The sequence below is a fragment of the Drosophila albomicans genome, chromosome 2L (genome assembly GCF_009650485.2).
Source record: "Drosophila albomicans strain 15112-1751.03 chromosome 2L, ASM965048v2, whole genome shotgun sequence".
Lineage (NCBI taxonomy): Eukaryota > Metazoa > Arthropoda > Insecta > Diptera > Drosophilidae > Drosophila > Drosophila albomicans.
In genome coordinates, this window is record NC_047628.2 from 9,065,550 (window position 1) to 9,081,472 (window position 15,923).

A 15,923-nucleotide genomic window follows, 5' to 3' on the forward strand; every position below is an offset into this window, starting at 1 on the left:
CCATTGAACTTGAACTTTGTTTTGTGGTATCTGACAAATTGCAAAGCAATAAATCCAGTTGCAGCAACAGCAACTACAGCAGCAACTCCCCCGTCTGCAACATTGACAGTCAAATTAAAGTTGGCAACTCTTGTTGTTGCTGCTGATGCTGAAGTTATTTAGCATATGCAACACTGCAGAACCAACAGCCATTCTCTATCCCTCTCTCCCTGACACTAATGTTCTCTGTGTTTGTCTCGCTTGCTCTCCCTTTTTGCGTTAACATTTTGCTCATCGAGCCATAGCGAGTCTCTATACGCTTCGTTGCCGTCGTTGTGCTAATGAAGTGCAACAACAACAGCAACAGAAACAGCAACAGAAACAACTGCAAAAGCAGCAACTATAACATTTGCAACAAAAAACATATTGCACTAAGCGAAGCCAAACGCAGTTTGAGAGTCACTATTCGCAGCAGTTTGAGTACCATTCTAAAGTTTGAGAGTCCGTCAATTTAGTGTATGTTATGTAAATTTACAACAGCAGCAGCAGCAGCAGTAAACACAGCTCCCACAGCAGGGGTGTAAATATGTGCAATATGTGGCAAATATGTTTGTTTCAGTCGCTGTCTGCTATTGTTGCACATTATGAGCCGACTGCACTTCCGTTTGTTTTGTAGTTTTTATGCGTTTCTTCTGCTACCATTTCCTTTGCCACATCACTTGCATACCCTACAACGTTTTGCTCTGAGCGGGGTATTATCTGCGAGTCGTCACCTTCCCCAACGCCTTGGCTCATTAGCATTATCTTCAAATTAGGCGACATGCCAAGCCATTTGGACTTAACCCTTTGCAAAGACTAATTAAATTATATTTAACGCTTGCCAAAACGTGCCGCAAACAAGCATTCCATTCAACTTGAAAATTATCCTTCAACAACTTCAAATTAAAAGCCACGTGTAGAGAAAGAGAGTTTCTAGAATTCGCTGGCATCCTTGTATTTTTATTTTAGGGGTAACTTTTCATATTATTCGTATTTGTTAGAGATAAAAGTGCGCAGCATTTATGCAGGCGACGCACGTAGCACGTGGCAAGAGGCAAACATAGAAATTGATTACGCTGCGTATGAGTAACGTGACACAACGACAAAGCAACCGTAGACACAATAAACTCGAGCCAGTGTTGAAAAACATTTTAAAACTTTTGCAAAAGTTTGAGACGCAGCAATTAAACTGAATTATCAAGCCATTTTAATGGGTAGACAAAGAAATGAAAATATGATAAAAATACATTTTTGTGGAAGTATTCTCAGTGTTGGTTAACACTGCGCAGTTTTAAACTTGGTGCTGCAATTAAACGAAATTACCAAGCAATTTAATAGATAGACACCAATTGAGGAGAGGTTATCAACTGTGTGGAGGAAATCGAGGCAATCGAAAATCACTCAATAAGCTGAAATCAAGAGGCAACGCATGAGCTCAGCTCAGCTCAGCTCAGCATCAATCGGCGAGCAAATTTAATTGGCGTCCTTGAACTCTGTAAACATTTCAGTTCTATGTTAAAGCTGGTCAACAAATTTGTTGTTGTTTCGTTTTACGCTTTTAGCTGTTGTTGACTTATTTTTCATTTGCTTGAAACGCTCATTCATTGTTGTTATTGTTTTCGTTACTATTGAGCGTGTCAACTTGACTTAATTTGCATAAGCGGCACGCAAATTAAAATGTGAAACGTGTTAGATGCTTATCAATAAACGAAACATGGGCACATAAGACACCCGATTCCGATGTCGGGGAGGAAATATTACTATGATTAAAGAGTAGCTTCCAAAGTAACTGCTATAGTAGATTGCAACTTAGTAATTAAACGTTTAGATAAATGAAAAGTCTTCCTATTTGCTTTGTGCTTACAGCGCAGTTCAGTTCAACTATCAATGGCGATGATATCATTTATTCATATTTCTAACCGATTGAATTAATCATTGAATTTCCAATGAAACAACCGCATGCCTATGCTAATGCTTTTAAAACGTTTACCTAGCGAAGCTAATTAAATGACAAGTCTTTAAAAGCAAAAGGGAAAATTATGGAATATAGGAAATTTATTCAATAATTTCTGAACTTAATTAAACGAGTGTCTATTATAGTAAATATATGAAATCTTTAAAAATATGTCAGACACTTAAGTTATTCACATTAATATAAAGAAGTACTCAGATTTATAATGAAAATCATTTGAAAATGTTTGCGCTTTTATTGGTCTTTCAAAACTTTCAAATTGCCAAAACTTTTTGTGCAATTAATCAGCATTATGAAACTTAACTAATTCCTCAACGACTAAATGCTTTATTAGTACAGTGAATATATTTGATGAAGAACTTTTTCAAATTTAAATAAATTCTAAAATTTGTTTATTGAAAGTTGTACGAATTATATGAAAAATTCATTGATGAACTAGTTTTCCTTTCATAATTCAAATGTCAATATAGTAATATAGTACTTATTAATTATACTGTCGCGTGTCTACTGTACTTGCATCCGACGAGTCCATTATCCAAGTTCAAACAACAATTGGATGATGGCAAATGAAGGCATTCAACTTGTTTCCTAAGTCAATTACTTGTCAAGTTGCAGCTTCAATTGCAGAATCAGTTGAGTTCATTATGCACTTCTTAGCCCTTCCCCTCTGCTCCCTTCCCCCCTCTCTCTGATGTTTGAGCAACAAATTGCAATTACAACTTCCGTGCTGAGTCCCTTTATTTTCGACTCTAATAGCGCTCATTAGCTTGATGTATTTAAGTCCGCTTGCGAGTCAGTTTAAATTCTCTCTTTCTCTCTAAGTAGAGACATTTCTCTCTATCTCTCTCTCTCTCACTTTTTGTCTTTCCCTCTTTGTGATGACCTCTCTAAGAACCACAGCGTCGCTTGTTGGTCACGTCCCATCATAAAAATATTCCACGATGTCTTTTTCATGAACTTGTGCCTGACCAGGCGAGAAGTTGAGGAGCTGCCTGATTCCCGCCCTGAAGCTAGTGGCTCTGAAACTTACTGCAGTTGTGTGGAGCGGGCAGACAACGACCTTCTAATGCTTGTTTATGGCACAGGTGTCTGGAGGGACGGGCAGGTAGTGAGACCGCCAGACTGCCAGATTGAGGGAGTTACTATAAAGCAAGTTTTGTAAAAAGTTTGTAAAGCGACGCTTAAATAGGCTCTGCCATAAGCCATGAGTCATCTGTGACAGTTGAAACTAGAGATGGAGAGTTACACAAGAAATCAGCAGCTATTGCTCAAATAAATTTTGTATTTTATTGGATTGGAAAATTTGTAATATATTTTCAAAATAAAATATCTAAAATAAATTTCTTATTTGAAGCGTAATCGCATATCTTATTTTTCAACACAATCCTAATAAATTAACTTTCCTCCTGTTTTTTTCATAGCTATATATTCCCTTTAATATATTTCAAAGCAAATTTGATACCCCAGACTGTATTCTATATCATATATTAATCTTTAAAGTATTGAAAAGATCAGTAGTTATTAATATAACAACGAGCTCTTGCAAAAGCATTTTTTAAATTTAAAAGTAGTAATTTCAGTGACCAACAAAAAGTCAATATAATCAACTAAAAGTTTTTTTTAGCTCTACTTTAAATGATAATTGGTATTTTTGTGCCCAATACAATATAACTTAAGTTAGTTATATGTATAATGTATACCTCTTCAATACTTTTCCTTCTTATAAATATGAAGTCTTAATTTTTTTGCAATAACTTGCATAACATAAGCTTCAATATTGTATTTTATTGTTGAAATTTTTATTTTTCGAAAAACGTTTCTTTCTACCAAAATATGAATACAAAAAAAAGACCGCCAACTGGCAACCGCTTCGTTGGCTACGTCTTCTTTTAGCCTGTTGTTTGGTAGTCTTTGCCTGCATACAAAACAGGGCTGAAAATGCAACGCACGATTGCGACGTGCAACAGACTGCAAAGGCAAAAGGCAAAAAGGGGGGAAGAAATTTGTATGATAAATTATCAAGTCTATGCAGTTCTTTTGCACAACGAAACTCACCTGTTAGTCTCTCTCACTTATTTGTATTCTCCCATCTCATTTTCTCCTCTGTTTTTTTCTTTCTTGCAGGCGCATGTGGTGTCCGCCTTTGAGCAGTCGCTATCCAATATGACGAATCGCCTGCAGCAGCTGACGGCGACAGCGGAGCGCAAGGACGGCGAACTCACAGACATGCGTCAGACAATTGAGCTGTTGCGCAAACAATCGATCCAGGCGGGCCTAACGACTGCCCACATGCAGAGCATGGGCGTCCAGACACAGGGTCAGACCCAGAACGAGTTGATGCTGATGCAACAACAGAAGCCGCCTCCAATGCCGTCTGCAGCAGGCAACGCACGTCCAGCCAGTCATGCCAATGGAGGTGTCAATCCACCTCAAGGGAATGGCAATGGCTTGGGCATGGGCATTGGCATGCAGCGTCAGCACAGCACCGATTCCATGTGCTCGCTGAACTCCATCAGCTCCGGTTGCTCGGCGGCGCAGGACAAGAACAAGGCGAACAAGAAGAAGGGTTGGCTGCGCAGCAGCTTCACCAAGGCCTTCTCACGCAACGCCAAGATCTCGAAGACCAGTCGCCATGTGGGGCAGCATCATCATCAACAGCAGGAGCATAGCTCGAGCAAGACGCCGCTGCACAATGGCCATGGACATGGCGAAGGTCCTTTGGGTCTGGCAGCCCTGGCCACGCAGCCAGCGCCGCCGTTGCCCGTGGCCAATGCGTCCAGCAAGCAAAGTAGCCCGGCCAAGACGGTAACGCTCATCGACAACGCCAAGCCCATCGATGCCATTGATCCCGAGGATCAGCACATGGTCGAGGACCTAAAGAAACAGTTGCGCGAGAAGGATCTGGTGCTCACCGACATACGCCTGGAGGCGCTTAGCTCTGCCTCGCAGCTGGAGAGCCTTAAGGATATGATGAACAAGATGCGCGCCGAGATGATGTCGCTCAAGCAGAACAACGAGCGTCTCCAGAAACTGGTCACAAGTCGCTCTCTGGCCGGTTCCGAGGCTAGCTTGGGACAGGCCATCAGTCCCAATGGCTCACTGGGAGGAGGAGGTGGAGGTGGCAGCAGCTCGGATGCTTCGCGACGCTATTCGCTGGCCGATGGTAACTCACGGCCACCCATGGAGCTGCCGCCGCGCTTGAGCGAAGAGCTGGAGGAGGAGTGCATGCCACCGGCACCTGCCCCTGAGCCTCCACCACCGCCAGCGCCCAGTGCGGGAGCAACTGCTGCACCGCTTAGTCCCAACACACACATCGATCTGACGCCACCGCCACCAGCGCTAGAGGCGGCACAGCTCAGCAGTCCCGTGCACATGCCCAGCGTAGTGGAGGATCTGCCGGATGTGTGCGATGGCAAGAAGATTGCCATTGCCTGCTACTTGGGTCAGCCCGAGTCGTTTGCCAAGTACTGCGAGGAGCTGCTCGAGCTGGACGACTTCTATGCCAATGGCGCCATAATTGCCAGCCACGAGGCAGAGAATCATCAGGCACAGGCGCAGCAGAGCAACGCCGCCTTCACCGCGGCCAGTTGCAATGAGTTTGTCATCGCCTGCACTTACATCTCGGGCAAGACAACCTGGCAGAATCTGGACTACATTGTGCGCAAGACCTTCAAGGATTACGTGGCACGCATCGATCCCGGCACGAATCTGGGCCTCAACACCGACTCGATTACTTCGTATCACCTGGGCGAGGCGAAGCGTGGCCCCGAAATGGGTTTCCCTGAGCTGCTGCCCTGCGGCTACATTGTGGGCAACGTGAAGACGCTCTACATCTGTCTGCAGGGCGTGGGCAGTTTAGCCTTCGACAGCCTCATTCCACGCAGTATTGTGCATCGCTACATCAGTCTGCTCACCGAGCATCGCAGACTCATTCTGTGCGGTCCCAGTGGCACAGGCAAATCCTACTTGGCGCGTCGCCTTGCCGAGTTCCTCGTAGCTCGCGCCGGTCGCGGCAATCCCTCTGAGGCCATCGCCACCTTCAAGTAAGTCCCATCATTTTTTTCTTTTTTCATTTTTTTTTTATATTATTTATTAAGGTAGAGAATCCATTCACTTTATTTCATGTCGTACTTTAATATACCTATTTTTCCATTATTATATTTAGTATTTATGTTATAAATTATAGGTTAATTATCAAACTTGTATAATATTTAGTCATTTTACTTATTTCACTTAATTTTCTCTAGCTTTTGTTTTTGTCATTTATAAAAGTTATGTTTAATGTTACATGATTTTATTTTTTGCCAGAGTTATTTTAATTTTTCAGGTTTCATATTATTATATTTGTATATTAAGCATATTTAAGCTATATATTATACAAGTACCTTATTTATTTGATTTTTATTTAATTTTCATGAGACATTTATAATATTTTATTTATTTTATTGAATGTCAACTAACATATCTTTTGATTAATTTTAGTAGTACAAATTTAGCTAGTTTACTTATAATATCATTCTTTTTATGTATTGAAATTTCTTAAATGTGTTCTAAATCATAAATCTAATCGATTCTCAACTTTTACACTTACAGCGTGGACCACAAGACCTCGAAGGATCTGCGGCAATATCTGGGCCACATTGCCGAGCAGGCGGCCATTGCTAATGGCGTCTCGGAGCTGCCATCTGTGATCATACTGGACAATTTGCATCATGCTTCCGCGCTGGGCGATGTTTTCTCCTGCCTGCTCAGCGCTGGTCCGGCCACCAAGTTGCCCTGCATCATTGGCACCATGTCGCAGGCCACCTGCAACACGACCAATCTGCAGCTGCATCACAACTTCCGCTGGGTAAATACAAGCTTCTCTCTAATCAGTTTCCTTACTAATCAATCTCTGTTTCTCTAACAGGTATTGACTGCGAACCACATGGAGCCTGTTAAAGGCTTTCTGGGACGCTTTTTGCGTCGTCGCCTCTTCCAGCTGGAGCTGCAGACGCAGCACTCGCAACCAGAGTTGGCTGCTGTGCTGGCTTGGCTACCTTCGGTATGGCAGCACATCAATCGCTTCCTCGAGGTGCACAGCTCCAGTGATGTGACCATTGGACCACGTCTGTTCCTCTCCTGTCCGCTGGACCTCAAGGACTCGCAAGTGTGGTTCACAGACATCTGGAACTATCACCTGTCGCCCTATTTGATTGAAGCGGTGCGCGAAGGTGTCCAACTCTACGGACGACGAGGTGGTGCCTGGAACGATCCCTCTGCCTTCATACGCAACTCGTATCCCTGGCCCTATGGACCGGACTCGGTGCCCCCGCTGCGGCAGATCAATGCTGAGGATGTGGGTCTCGAGGGCGTGGCCCTGAGCAATGGCGAGCAACAGGATCCATTGGTAGGTGTAAAAACTTTAATATCTGAGTACTTCATTTACTTACTTTACTCATTCTTATTACAGCTAAACATGTTGATGCGTCTGCAGGAGGCCGCCAACTACTCGGAGAATCAGGATCCCGAATCCGACTGCGCCAGCTTGGACTCCAATGTGACTCCCGATAGTTCAGCGGGCGCTGAATAAAGTGTTGTCTGAAGACACATGCAACAACTTCTTACATGCCAAATTAATGCGTTGCAACTGAACGCTTATGGAAACTGCCCCTAACACATACACACACAAACACACTAACACACACACATATATAAAAACTCCCTGTAACACACACCACTTGATGTTCAAGCACCCAAATGTAATTTCTTGCACTACTTTCGCGTACCAAGTTCAAAAGCAGTCACAAGAAATTCACATTTGCACCAATCTATCAATCTATCGATCTATTAATCTATCAATCCATCAATCTATCATCCTCTTACACTCACCCACATCTGACATATTTAGATTGCACTTTTTAGCGCACTTGTTAAAAATGCAAATTGCCCAAAACACCAAAAAACCAATAAAACCACACAAAAATGGAAAACTCATTGAACCATTCATTCTATTCACTGTATTCATACCCACAAATAACCTGGTGACCATTTGCGTGAGTTCAACACGACCCAAAAGAAATTTATATAGATTTAAATGATACTGAGAAAGTGAAAGAGAGTCGAACATTAAATGTTAAACAATTTTGCTAAATGAAAAACACTCTTTTTTGTATATAAAAACCAAAAAGTCCCCCTAATTATATTTAAGTAACAAATTGTACGACGGTATCACATTTTTATACCATAACCCAAGGGAAACCTACAAAATATCTAAAAATGAAAAACAAAAAAAAAATAAATGAGAAGAAAAGAAAAATAAAATTTATTGTAAAGGTAGCATTAAGATTTTGCTACTACCAATATACAAGATGTACATTTAAAGGAAAAAGCTTTCACTTTAGTTTAATTATTTGCATAATTATCATTAAATATTGTTACAAACATATTGCATATTTATAAAACAAAACAAAAAAACTATTTAAACAAAAATTATTATTATGCCATACAGCGCTTACCACAGCAATAGCAACAGCAGCATACATACAATAAGTACTATATGCGAAAAAAAATATACGTAAATCCCAAATCCCAAATATTAAAAGATCCATAACAAAAATACATAGTTAAATTAAATTAACACAAGCACAAGAATTCCTAACCATAAAGCGAATGAACAACAACTAACTGCTAAAATATATATTATTATACAATATATAAAATTACATATATGTCCTGTCTCTGTCTAATTTAAATGTGTACATTTATGAGATATGAAATCAAATCAAAATAAAATAATATATATAATATATAACGATGTCTTTTAATATTTTATAAATAGCTAAGCAAATTTTTTGACAACTTTGAGCTGTTTAGAGCCATCTGGCGGAAACCATGAAAACTAAACACATTACTTTAATTCAATTGAAATTCATTGCATACTTTTAAGAGCAAACAAAATATATATTACTGGACTTCTGAGTGGTTTTGACAAAATTACTCAGACTGGCTTGTAAATGTGCCAACACTTAATTTTAGCGTCAAATGCCTTTTCTGTACAATTCATTCATTCAATTAGAACTGGGAAGTTCATCCAAGTCATTGTATTTCTTAATACATTCATGAGTTTATGTTCTCAATACGCTTTCTACTTCATTCTTATCATGGTTCATCGTACTAATAATCTTAATGAAAGAGCTCAGAAGATTATTGAGTTATTAAAAACGCAATGTAATTATAGTATTTATTTACTACATTATTACTATGCTTTGTTTACTGTCTGTTGAAACATATAAAAGTTCAGATCCCTTCCTTTGATTCATCAGTTCGTTTCAATATGCGTTGCTCACTGTTTCTTAGTTTTGCATTCTTGGTATGTGCAATACATAGTACTTGGTAGAAGAAGGTCAACCATAATAATGTAAACGTTTTGACAGGTATTTGTGAGTGCACAAACACTGCCAACCAAAGATGAAGTTACATTGAAGGAATTGAAGGCGCTTGGTGAAAATCTACGACGAACAACATTGGACTCCGAATTGAGCAATAGGCTTGTAGTGGCTCAATTGATAATAGATTCTCAGGTTGCTCCTCCATCGGTTATCGACAGCATGAGAGCATTCATTGCCGAATGGCGTCCGGTGTTAACACGTGTCACTTTCGAAGACTTTGCCAAGTTTAGTGTGGATTTCCCGAAAATGCTGGACTTAAAGGATGGCAACACATACAAGGATGATAATGGTGGACTTAACTACTACACTAAGGGTGGTTTTAGTAGCATAAAATCCAAGATTGAGCGTGAGGATGGCGATCGGCTAACCAGCTACAAGGATATTGCAATTCTGAAGATGACCGAACTCAGCCAGGAAACCAAGCAAGGCAACACTCCGTTGATGAATGCCTTCAATAATTTTGTCAATCAAAAGAAGTTACGAGTTCGTAATTTCTTTACATTTCTTAAAGAGCTTCGGCAATACTAGCAACATTTTTGTCCAAAATAATTTAAATTAACTGAATATACAATACATATTTCATAATAAGCACGATTATTAAAGTAATAAAATTAAACACGGTTCTACCCAACTACACCAATCAATTATGTACACATAATTCAATTAGGATCGCTACACATCTTCAAGAATCAGTTTTTTATATTGCACTGTACTTTTGTTCCCACCACATTTATTGTAATACGCAACAATTAAATATGAGTGTTTTATCTCTAGGATCGTCAGGAACGTTCATTAAATATTTGCAGAAGTCAACAGACAAGGTGCTCAAATCAAACGTATAGTTTTTTTAAATTACAACTAGATTATCGATAAGTTGATTTATTTGAATATAATGGATGTATCGATTAGCTTCGTGTTACGTGGGAAGCGATGAATACCATCGATAATTTAAATGCACGCCTGGAAATAATGGATTATTTTCTTTTCTATTATTAGTACACATAAAATCAAATATAATTCAGGTAGAATTTATAATTATTATATACAACAAAAACATAAATTATCTTGCATTTTATTAATGAACCACAAAAACATATGTTTGCCAAATGAACTAAATGAACGACTACTGATTCGTACAGCTAAGTGAACCGTTCAATCGAACTTGTTCCCAACGATTCGATACAACTCTAGCAGAACAATCCGTGGCCGACATCAGAATTGGTAATTTGTGTTATAGTGCTTAAATTAAAGGTTAATGCTGCATTTTCGCTGAAATATTGCATAAACTCGCTACAAAGTTAATAATTGTTGCAAACTGGCTTTAAAAACAGCCGCCCTGTGAGCGTGAAGAGCGATTGAAAAGTCAATAGAAAATTGTCGATTACACAACCAACACTCGCGGCACAAATCGCACGAAAGCTATGAAAAATAGGAAAATTATGCGCTGGGGGCGGACAGATTAAATCAATAATAAATAACGAAATAGATGCAATACCAGAATGTATTCGCATGATTATTAGCTGGTGACTTTGTCGTGCACGTAGGCTAATCAGGTGTTACATAACCTTATATGCGTCACTTGTGCCCCTTGCGCCTCTTTCGCTATCCCTAACAGCAATGTCCCCATAGTTATCGCAACCTTACATTTTACCATTTATCGTTGCAGCTCTGGAAATATGGCACTCAGACTAATCAACAACGCACTGCGTCGCCAGTTGGCTGCTATGCCACACAACGCTCAGGTCGGCAGCGTTGCCTCCATCCACACTTTGGACAAGATTGGCAAACGTGAAGTTGTCGGCTTCGGCTGGAACGGTACAGCTTGCTATGCTGATCGTGCCGATTACCCCATGCCCGCTGTCCGCTTCCGTGAGCCCAACAACGAGATCAACGCTCTGCGTACCAAGGAGCAGGGTGACTGGAAGAAGCTGAGCCCACAGGAGATCAAGGCTCTGTACCGCGCCAGCTTCTGCCAGACCATTGCCGAGGTGCAAGCCGGCACTGGCGAGTGGAAATTGCACTTGGGCGTTGGCCTGCTCTTCACCGCCGCTGCCATCTGGATTGCCGTCCTGATGAACCTGTTCGGTAAGCATCGTTATAAATGTTACAATTGCAACACATCCTAATTACTTGTACATTGCAGTCTACGACGAGCTGCCAATTACCTTCGATGAGGAGCACCAGAAGGCACAGCTGAAGCGTATCATTGACCTGGAAATCAATCCAGTTACCGGTTTGACCTCCAAGTGGGATTACGAGAACAACAAGTGGAAGAACTAAACGACTTCAATTCCAAAGTCGGCGTTCTCGCCATGTGTGTGAACAGTAATTAAGTAAAAAGTTAGGAGACGTCTATGTTTAAGTGGCGATACCCAAGCAACAATTCTAGTTGAAATTAAAGTTATGGCCGCTGCCAAACTAAACGTTCTAGCTGTTGTTTGTGTTATTTTGTTTTGGTATCTGGAACTTGGAGCATCATAAGGTATAACTAGCAATGTTAAATATAATTATATTCATTAATTAACATTACAAAAAATTTACGTATTCGTAGATAGAGGCAATTTTAGTAGACTGTGCATAGCGTTTTAAAGTAACATTGAAATACTTCCCAAGAAAACTTGATTTTAGCTTGATATAACTTATAATTTTCATTGAGCATTAACTAAAAAAATTTGTGGTGTTTTACATACATACTTACCTTATAGCAGTAGCACGAACCCTTTTAAAATCACTGTAACTTGAAATTGATGTTGGATAACTTTTAAATTCATAAGCTTTCCGGCCTTATTTTCGCTCATTTCTATACGTCAGCATCAGCTATCGGCTACTAAATTAGTCTCGGTATACATATTCATTTATATTGACTAATTCGAACAGCAGCTAACAGACAAGTCAACGTAAGTGGTACAATTTTAAACTAAATAGAAGTGAAGTAAATGCAACTATTAGAATTTGTAGCTGTTAAGTGCTAGTCTTTTATGCCCAGCAGACTTTAGGGCAACATTTAACAAACTTTTCTTATATTTTTTATTAGATTTTATTTGATTATCTCTGAATTATTTTACATGTTCTCAGTCGGATATCCTTCGTAGGGTTTCCTGTGTAAATTATGGGGTCGCATATGTCTGGGGCGATCGTTAGGTTCGTGGTGTTGATTTGGATTTTTCCTGGCAAGAATAGGACTGCTTAGTCCACAGATCAGCAAGGCAAACATCCAATAAATCGACTTCATATTTAAGACTAATATGGATCATAGCAAAGTTTTTTTTGAGATTGTTTTCATATTATTGTAAAGATGTTTTCTTAATCCATTTGAAACAGTTGATTTGATTATACGCTGTGTGATATGGTTAATGAAAAAGTTTAGTACAAATTATAAAGTGAATACCTTCTTTTAATTGCACATCCAAGATAATTAGATATGCCAGTTAATAACTCCTTAGTATACAAGATGGGAATTATCTATATTAAACTGAGCTTAGAAATGAAAAGTATTTCACAACTCTGACCTAGAGTACATCTTAGTATGCTCTTCAAGAATATGAAAATATTGTTCAACAAATGAATTCATTAATTTGCAAAGTTTGTATTTAAAATGCACAACGAGATTGCTGGGAAGGTTTTGTTGCCCATTAACTCTCATTGTATTTCAATTGCTTGGCGCATATTGGAGCATGAAGATCGCATGCGATGCGCTTGGAACCTTGTCAATTGTTTATTATTGTCTGCGATATTAGATTATGGTGCTTGGCATGCTGTTCCTGCCTAGCCTTCCAGTGCCTATACTTTGGCTCGTGGTGAATGTTATGGAATCCATCGTGGGCAATAATAACATGATGTTTATGCTTTGGCTTTAGATGACGGTTGCCCAGGCAAACACTCAGCTGTCCCAGCAGCAGCAGCAGAAGCAACTGCAATTAGAAGAGGAAAGCAGACTCATCAGCATTATTTCCATTTGGCACTTTCCGCTTCAACACCTGCGCTCACCCAACATGTACAATCAAATAGCATCTTCACATCGACAGCATCATGCGAGAACTATGAGTATAATCATCTGATGGCCCCCAAGCACACTGGGGCACTAATTGCATTTGTTTTGGCCCCACAGCGTCCAATCAACAAGTGCACGCTCTTGCCACTCATTTACAGGGTGTCTTTATTGCATGGTACTATTATCGGGTTCTATGCCAACGGTTGTGGTAAACGCATCGTTCCAATGTGCCCACAATTTCTCCCGCTTTATATCATGGAAGCCATCGTGAGCGTGGACATGTCCTATGCTATGTTGGTGGTGTTCGTGGTGAGTGTCTTCAATTGGAGTTGTTGTGGAGCTTTCCAGCTGCTCAATGGTTGTTGCGATTCCTTCCTCTGCTGAGTCCTCTGCATCCACATCTGTATCGTCATCGGGTTTCGTATCCGTATCTGGCTTCTTATCTGCATCTGGTGTTGCATCTGCATCGGGTTTCGCATCCGAATCTGGCTTTATATCTGCATCTGGTGTTGCATCTGCATCGGGTTTTGCATCCGAATCTGGCTTTATATCTGCATCTGGTGTTGCATCCGCATCGGGTTTCGCATCCGAATCTGGCTTTATATCTGCATCTGGTGTTCCATCTACATCTTGATTATTACCTATATTTGGAGTTGCTTCTGGATCTTGTTTTGCTTCTTCATCCCCTGCTGCAACTGTTGTAGATTCCGTATCTGCTGGCTCCGATGATGATGATACTGCAGTTGATATCTTTGTTGTTTCATCAATTGGTGCATATGTTTGCGGGCCTGGGAGTGATGGGTCTTGAGGACCACTCACATCGGCATTTGCAAATGCCAACAGCAGCAATGTGATAAGCTGTAATAGGCAATATAGAGTATAGAGAAAAGTTTCTTGGTCGGACCATCATAAACTTGAATTAATAAAAAGAGTGCCCGTGAAGAGGAATATCCGGTTAATGAAGGTGCCCACTAATGATCACTTACCAATTGGACCTTTGGCATCTCAACTGTTTCTAAAGTTTTGCAATTTCAACAAAGCAATTGCTCGCCCTTTTATAGCAACAGTTGTGTTTGAATGCTAACTAAAATTAATTGATTTTTTTTATGAGCAAAACCAATGCTCATTAAATGATCTCTCAATTTGATACAGTTTTCTTCCGAGTGCAATTCCCAGAAATTCAAAAAAATTTGCGACGCACAAAGTGACACATAGCACTTGAACGGGTTTTACGTCGAACATCGATTAAATATTGAAAATACTATATTAATTGTGGGTTTACATCATAATCACCCTTGTGGGCAGCGCAGTCAGTAGCCAGTCTAGTCAGTCTATAAAAGCAAACCGGCTACTCAAAGTTGGCCCACAGTTCGCTTTAGGTTATTGCAGCAATTAGTCTGAGATCGAGTCGAAATGAATACCAAATTATTGCTACTCGGCCAGGTAAGTTAAGAATTCTTTTAAGCCTAACATGCCACTCAGCTCTGTTTCTCTTCACATAGTTGCTGGCAATCAGCTGCTTTATGCAACCAACTTATGCGCATACAGAGATACCATTGGACGAGACGACAACAGCAGCTCCAACAGAGGCTACAATTCAACCAGAGGCTCAGGCTACAGCTATTCCCGATTCAGGGCTGCAGCAGCTCGACGAGGGTCAAATTGCTGTTGCTCAACCAGAGACGACAATTCCGCCAACGGAATTCACTACAGTGCCAACAACAGCAGCAACAAAGCAGCCAAACCCACATGAGCATCCCCCCCATCCATATGTTCAGCCTTATCCAGATGCCTTTGGCTGGCAACAATATCCAAGACTTCCCTATAACGGGCCACGATTGCCGTACGTTATTAACTCACCATTCGGTTCACCAGTCCCCCAGCAACCACAGTTTCCTGGCTTCGGTGGACCACTTTACCCCACTCCTGATACAGCTGCCAGTTCCGATGAAAAGAGCGCTGAGAAGACCACTGATAAGAGTACTGAGAAGAGCTCTGAGAACGCAAAGTCAGATGAGCAACTGAACTCTGATGGGGCATTTAACTGGCAACAGTATCCAAGACTTCCGTTTAATGTGGCACGACCTCCCTACTATATTAACTCACCATACGGTTCACCCGTCTTCCCTCCGCAACCACAATTTCCCGGCTTCCGTGGACCACTATCCCCCACTCCCGATGCCGCTGATGGAAAGGGCGTTGAGAAGAGCACTGAGAAGATCGGTGATAAGAGTACTGAGAAGAGCGCTGAGACGGCCAAGTCAGATGAGCAGATGAACTCTGATGAGAAGCAACAGCAACCAGCTGGTCTCCCTGACTTTGGTTACCCGTCTTACGACCCTCGCCTCTTCCATCCAGCGATCTACTCACCACACTTGCCTCGATTGGGACCAGTCTATGGAGGCAATTATGGAGGGCAGTTTGAAGGACAGAATGAGACTCCCAGTCCCAGATATCCCTACCCCAGCCCATCTCGTGATTACACCGTGTTCTATGGCTAAAGGCGCCTACT

General features: G+C 40.8%; 6 protein-coding genes across 19 annotated transcripts in view; 4 read left to right on the forward strand and 2 right to left on the reverse strand.

The window, feature by feature from the left end:
- Positions 1-8,763, forward strand: part of LOC117563385 (protein sickie) — a 208,510-nt gene extending 199,747 nt beyond the window's left edge. For 4 of the 13 annotated variants that reach the window (XM_034241702.2, XM_034241704.2, XM_034241701.2 and 1 more), the window contains 4 exons: positions 4,115-6,033; positions 6,584-6,839; positions 6,900-7,379; positions 7,443-8,760. In XM_034241702.2, the coding sequence (XP_034097593.2) occupies positions 4,115-6,033; positions 6,584-6,839; positions 6,900-7,379; positions 7,443-7,562 (2,775 nt within the window). In that variant the 3' untranslated portion in view covers positions 7,563-8,760. Of the gene's footprint in view, positions 1-2,962; positions 3,108-4,114; positions 6,034-6,583; positions 6,840-6,899; positions 7,380-7,442 lie in introns of those variants that run through there. The other 9 variants (XM_034241714.2, XM_034241717.2, XM_034241709.2 and 6 more) reach the window with 5 other exon arrangements.
- Positions 8,764-9,268: 505 nt separating this feature from the next.
- On the forward strand, positions 9,269-9,948 carry LOC117563715 (uncharacterized). The gene is made up of 2 exons (XM_034242172.2): positions 9,269-9,341; positions 9,406-9,948. Exons 1-2 carry the CDS (start codon positions 9,306-9,308, stop codon positions 9,946-9,948), a joined length of 579 nt encoding a protein of 192 aa, XP_034098063.2. The 5' UTR covers positions 9,269-9,305.
- Positions 9,949-10,538: 590 nt separating this feature from the next.
- LOC117563393 (cytochrome c oxidase subunit 4 isoform 1, mitochondrial) lies at positions 10,539-11,850 on the forward strand. Of its 2 annotated transcripts, none has more exons than XM_034241724.2 (3): positions 10,539-10,641; positions 11,087-11,505; positions 11,564-11,850. In XM_034241724.2, the coding sequence occupies exons 2-3, from the start codon at positions 11,097-11,099 to the stop codon at positions 11,698-11,700; spliced, it is 546 nt and encodes a 181-aa protein (XP_034097615.1). In that variant the 5' UTR covers positions 10,539-10,641; positions 11,087-11,096; the 3' UTR covers positions 11,701-11,850. The 2 variants fall into 2 exon arrangements, with proteins under 2 accessions (XP_034097615.1, XP_034097616.1); XM_034241725.2 differs by lacking the exon at positions 10,539-10,641 and adding an exon at positions 10,648-10,671.
- Positions 11,851-12,986: 1,136 nt separating this feature from the next.
- Positions 12,987-13,554, reverse strand: LOC117563395 (uncharacterized). The gene is made up of 2 exons (XM_034241729.2): positions 13,408-13,554; positions 12,987-13,331 (listed from the first exon to the last, which is right to left on the reverse strand). The coding sequence occupies exons 1-2, from the start codon at positions 13,429-13,431 to the stop codon at positions 13,128-13,130; spliced, it is 228 nt and encodes a 75-aa protein (XP_034097620.1). The 5' UTR covers positions 13,432-13,554; the 3' UTR covers positions 12,987-13,127.
- A 4-nt stretch (positions 13,555-13,558) lies between these two features.
- LOC117563388 (clumping factor B) lies at positions 13,559-14,500 on the reverse strand. Its single transcript, XM_034241719.2, has 2 exons — positions 14,398-14,500; positions 13,559-14,269 (listed from the first exon to the last, which is right to left on the reverse strand). The coding sequence occupies exons 1-2, from the start codon at positions 14,413-14,415 to the stop codon at positions 13,577-13,579; spliced, it is 711 nt and encodes a 236-aa protein (XP_034097610.1). The 5' UTR covers positions 14,416-14,500; the 3' UTR covers positions 13,559-13,576.
- Positions 14,501-14,710: 210 nt separating this feature from the next.
- LOC117563387 (PGC-1 and ERR-induced regulator in muscle protein 1) lies at positions 14,711-15,912 on the forward strand. Its single transcript, XM_034241718.2, has 2 exons — positions 14,711-14,854; positions 14,914-15,912. Exons 1-2 carry the CDS (start codon positions 14,825-14,827, stop codon positions 15,910-15,912), a joined length of 1,029 nt encoding a protein of 342 aa, XP_034097609.2. The 5' UTR covers positions 14,711-14,824.
- Positions 15,913-15,923: the final 11 nt, after the last annotated feature.

Coding starts and splice junctions, on each gene's coding strand:
- LOC117563395 (XM_034241729.2), bottom strand. CDS start 13,431: ATGCTATTTGATTGTACATGTTGG. Junction 13,332..13,407: donor TATTTGATTGTACATGTTGG/GTGAGCGCAGGT, acceptor TTCTAATTGCAG/TTGCTTCTGCTGCTGCTGCT.
- LOC117563393 (XM_034241724.2), top strand. CDS start 11,097: ATGGCACTCAGACTAATCAACAACGCACTGCGTCGCCAGTTGGCTGCT. Junction 11,506..11,563: donor CGTCCTGATGAACCTGTTCG/GTAAGCATCGTT, acceptor TGTACATTGCAG/TCTACGACGAGCTGCCAATT.
- LOC117563387 (XM_034241718.2), top strand. CDS start 14,825: ATGAATACCAAATTATTGCTACTCGGCCAG. Junction 14,855..14,913: donor AATTATTGCTACTCGGCCAG/GTAAGTTAAGAA, acceptor CTCTTCACATAG/TTGCTGGCAATCAGCTGCTT.
- LOC117563715 (XM_034242172.2), top strand. CDS start 9,306: ATGCGTTGCTCACTGTTTCTTAGTTTTGCATTCTTG. Junction 9,342..9,405: donor TTCTTAGTTTTGCATTCTTG/GTATGTGCAATA, acceptor ACGTTTTGACAG/GTATTTGTGAGTGCACAAAC.